This window comes from Glycine soja, chromosome 12 (assembly GCF_004193775.1).
Source record: "Glycine soja cultivar W05 chromosome 12, ASM419377v2, whole genome shotgun sequence".
In the NCBI taxonomy this organism is placed as follows: domain Eukaryota; kingdom Viridiplantae; phylum Streptophyta; class Magnoliopsida; order Fabales; family Fabaceae; genus Glycine; species Glycine soja.
Window position 1 is genome coordinate 13128078 of NC_041013.1, and position 4556 is coordinate 13132633.

A 4556-nucleotide genomic window follows, 5' to 3' on the forward strand; every position below is an offset into this window, starting at 1 on the left:
CCATCTAGAGTCATGAGTTTTGGTGGAAGTTATTATGCACTTGTCATAGTTGATGATTATTCTAGATATACTTGGACATTGTTCATCACTTATAAAAATGATGCATTTCAAGTATTTAGGAAACTTGTAAAAGTTATTCAAAATAAGAAAAATCTCAAAATTATTTTTATAAGGAGTGATCATGGGGGAGAATTTGAAAATAAAGAATTTGAAATGTTTTGTGATGAATATGGAATTGAACATAATTTCTCTGCACCTAGGACTCCTCAACAAAATGGTGTTGTTGAAAGGAAAAATAGATCCTTAGAAGAAATAGCAAGAACCCTATTAAATGATACTCCTCTTCCAAAATACTTTTGGGTGGAAGCCGTTAACACTGCATGTTACATCCTAAATAGGGCTTTAATAAGACCCATCTTAAAGAAAACTCCTTATGAATTATTTGATGGTAGAAAACCAAACATTTCACATTTACATGTCTTTGGTTGCAAATGTTTTGTATTAAATAATGGAAAAGAAAACTTAGAAAAATTTGATGCCAAGGCGGATGAAGGAATCTTCCTTGGTTATTCCTTGCATAGTAAAGCATATAGAATATAGAAGAGAACTATGACTATTGAAGAATCCATTCATGTTTCCTTTGATGAGTCTAATGTTCTTTTTCCAAGAAAGGATGTGTTAGATGATGTTTCAGATTTCTTAGAAGAAATGCATACTCATGAAAGGGATTCTAAAAGGAAAAGAGATGAAAGCAATGAGGATTCTTAAGACTACGAAACTAAAGCAAACAATGATCTTCCAAAGGAGTGGAAAGCTTCCAGAAATCATCCTCTTGACAACATTATGAGTAATATCTCAAAAGAGGTAACATCCGAACTATCCCAAAGTTTGATTATTGTATTCAGTTAAGTTTTATTATTGTGGCTAATTGAAGATAATTTCAAAATTGTTTGATTATGTTAAAATTTACTATGATTAATTAACTATATTTAGTTTTAAAAAAATTTGAATATACATGATTGATTGAATTTTTTTAGCATTGATTATGCTTGAATTGATTATGTATGATTTGACATGATTGAATTCTGTTAAAATTATATTGATATGCTAAAATAATTGAAATAAGTAATGAGTTGTCATGTATGTGTTCATAACTGATTTTTGTTAGGTAGATAAATTTAGATTAATATTTCTTTGCTGTGTATCTGGCTATATTTTATGACATTATGTTAGTTGGTTATTTTCTGAACTTGGTTACCTTGTTTACTTATTTGGTACTTAGTTGATTATTTCTGAACTTGGTTATCTTGTTTACTTATTTGGTACTTAGTTGATTATGACTGAACTTGGTTATTAAGCTGATATGTTTAAACTTGGTCATTGTGTTGATATATGACTATGACTGAAATTTATGAATGTGTTATTAAAATTATATTTTGTGTATGTTTTTTAAAAAAATTATTATTTATGTTTGATTTTATTTTTTCACGCACTTTGGCTTTTTGATGTTACCAAAGGGGGAGAGAAAAATGGGTATTTTAGAAATCAAGATATTATATTTACTAAGTTTTTAAATTAAGCATAAATTCAAAAAAAAAAGGGGAGAAAGAGATGAGTGAATGATAGATCAAATAGTGCATATACTCTCTCGATTTCAGGATTTGTCATCATCAAAAAGGGGGAGATTGTAGAAGCAAAGCTTCCAAGATTATTTTGATGATGCCAAAGATTATTAAAGATCCATTCAAACAAGATTAAAGAATCAAGAAGATTCAAGTGAAGAATCAAGAGAAGACTCAAGATATGCAAGAACCTCAAGAAAAGCATCAAGGTAAGTTAAAAAGAATTTTTCAAAGAAAAGATTGAATAGCACAATTTGTCCAAAAGAATTTTTCAAAGAAAAATCTTTACCAGAGTTTTTACTCTCTAGTAATCGATTACCATAAGACAATAATCGATTACCAGAAGCCCAAAACAGTTTTATAACTGTTTTACAAAGTAGTAATCGATTACCATGGGCATGTAATCGATTACCAATGTTTTTGAACGTTGAATTTCAAATTTCAAGAGTCACAACTTGTGATAAAACATTTTCAAAATTGTGTAATCGATTACACAACATTTGTAATCGATTAGCAGTGTTTCTCAATGTTGGTTTTCAAATCTAAACATGAAGAGTCACAACTGTTGATATGTAATCGATTACACTATAATGGTAATCGATTACCAGTGACTAGTTTTGAAAAAAAAAATTGCCAAGAGTCACAATCTTTAAAGTGATTGGTTTTTGAAGAACTCGTCAAGAGTCAAAACTTTTAAAGTGACTAGTTTTAAAGAGAGTCACAACTTTTAAAGTGACTAGTTTTGAAGAAATTGCCAAGAGTCACAACTTTTAACATGCTTTTTCAAGAGCCATCAAATGGCTATAAATATGTGACCATGGCACAAATTTCAAGGACCGATTAATGGTTATTCTCAATATCTTTCTAAGAGTTTTTGTTCAATACTTGCTTTGTCAAGAAAAGTTCATTGGGCAAAAACTTGTGCTATTCTATTTTCTTCCTCTCCTTCATTCTTACAAAAAGCTTTTCAAGAGACCTACTCTTGGTGACTGTTTTCAAGAGAAGGTCTTCTTAGTTAAACACTGAACACAAGGGACCAACATTCCTTGGGTTCATTGCAAGAAGCAGGATTTGCTTTTTGGTTGATCACTGGACACAAAAGACCAACGTCTTTTGGGTTCATTACAAGAAGTGGGTACAACTTCTTGGTTATTATCACTGGACACAAGGGACCAATGTTCCTTCGGGTTCATTGCAAGAAGTGGGCATAACTTCTTGGTTGTAATCACTGAACACAAAGGAGGGGATTCCTTTGTGGTTCATTGCTTGTAAAGGATTTTACAAGGATAGTGGAAATCTCAAGCAGGTTGCCTGGGGACTGGACGTAGGCATGGGTTATGGCCGAACCAGTATAAATCCGGTTTTGCATTCTCTCTTCCCTTAACTCTTTTACTTTTTGTTGTCTTTACATTTCCTTAATCTCTTTTACTTTCTTTTGCGTTTATATTTCTTTAAGTTACTCTCCTTCATTTATTATTTCAGTAACTTGTTAACAAAGAAATAATTGAATCTAGGGAATAATAAAGAAAGGGAAATTTTCAATTAGGAATAGTCAACGAAATCTTAATTCAACCCCCCCCCCTTCTTAATATTTCTGAGGCCTCTTGTGTAACACCACTACCACTCTAGTTTCTAATTTCATTAAACTTCTACAATCCGAATTTTCCATGAAGGACTTAGGCCCTCTCCATCACTTCCTTGGCATTGAAATACTCCAGACAACTGATGGCCTTCGTCTATCCCAGTCACAATATGCCCTTGCCATCCTTGAATGAGCTAACATGATTGATTGTAAACCAAAGAGCACACCACTTGAAGCTAAGATGAAGATGATGTCCAATAACACTCCCTTTGATGATCCAAGTTACTTTCATGGGCTTGTTGGATCTTTACAATACCTCACCCTTACTCGCCCTAATATTTCATACAGTGTTAATTTTGTGTCCCAATTTATGCATTTACAAATGGCCCATCATATATTACGATATGTCAAGGGAACTATTGATGTAGGTCTCCACTTTACTTCAAATACCACACTTGATCTTTTTGCTTTTTCTTATGCAAATTGGGCAGGTTGTCCTACCTCTCGATGCTCCACCACTGGTTATTGTATCTATCTTGGAGGAAATCTTATCTCATGGTGTGCTAAGAAACAACCAACAGTTTCTCGCTCTAGCACGGAAGCTGAATATAGGGCCATGGCAAACACTGCCATTGAACTCACATGGCTTACCTTTCTCTTGCAAGACCTTCACATTTCACTTGCATCCCTTCCACTGTTATACTGTGATAATCTCAATGCTCTTCACATGACCATCAATTCAGTATTTCATGCCCGCAACAAGCACACTGAATTGCATTATCACTATGTCCGTGAACGAGTTGCTCTTGGCCATCTTGTCACTCACCACATTCCTACCAATGATCAAGTTACTGATTTGTTCACTAAGCCCGTGTCCAAAGCTACTCTCATGCATTTTTGGACCAAACTCTTCCTTCAACCTCGGCCTCGTTTGAGGGAGGATATTAACAATAATCAGTTGTTGGATGACAATCATGCAAAAAAAGGAAACAAAGAGCCGTTGGAAATAGATCCCTATTATTGTGCTACTGATAATGGAAAGCTGTTGGAAGACTAATCTGCTTTAAGTGGCACAAATCAATCTGACAAATAAACCAGATTGCAGCTAATCATATTTAGGAAACTTATTCTATATTTAGAATTTCCTAATCTACAATCAATTCACATTTAATTACTTTATGCAGAATCATTGTACAAAATGCTATATAATTATCCCTTGACTCTTTTGTATCGATGTTGTTCACGTTTCAAAAAGGTTATCTTGCCCTCATCCTCTTACCGTTGTTTGTTTGAGTAATGCTATGGGTATAGCTGAGTTTAGTTAGTTTGTTGCTTTGCTTCTCCTTTTGTTG

At 33.4% G+C, this 4556-nt stretch overlaps 1 protein-coding gene across 1 annotated transcript; it reads left to right on the top strand.

Moving 5' to 3' along the window:
- The first annotated feature begins 3403 nt into the window (after positions 1 to 3403).
- Positions 3404 to 4261, top strand: LOC114378758 (uncharacterized mitochondrial protein AtMg00810-like). Its single transcript, XM_028337385.1, has one exon. It carries the CDS (start codon positions 3404 to 3406, stop codon positions 4259 to 4261), a length of 858 nt encoding a protein of 285 aa, XP_028193186.1.
- The last annotated feature ends 295 nt before the right edge of the window (positions 4262 to 4556 follow it).

What these genes read in the sequence shown, in the direction of transcription:
- LOC114378758 (XM_028337385.1), top strand. Translation starts at nt 3,404, where the DNA reads ATGATTGATTGTAAACCAAAGAGCACACCACTTGAAGCTAAGATGAAG.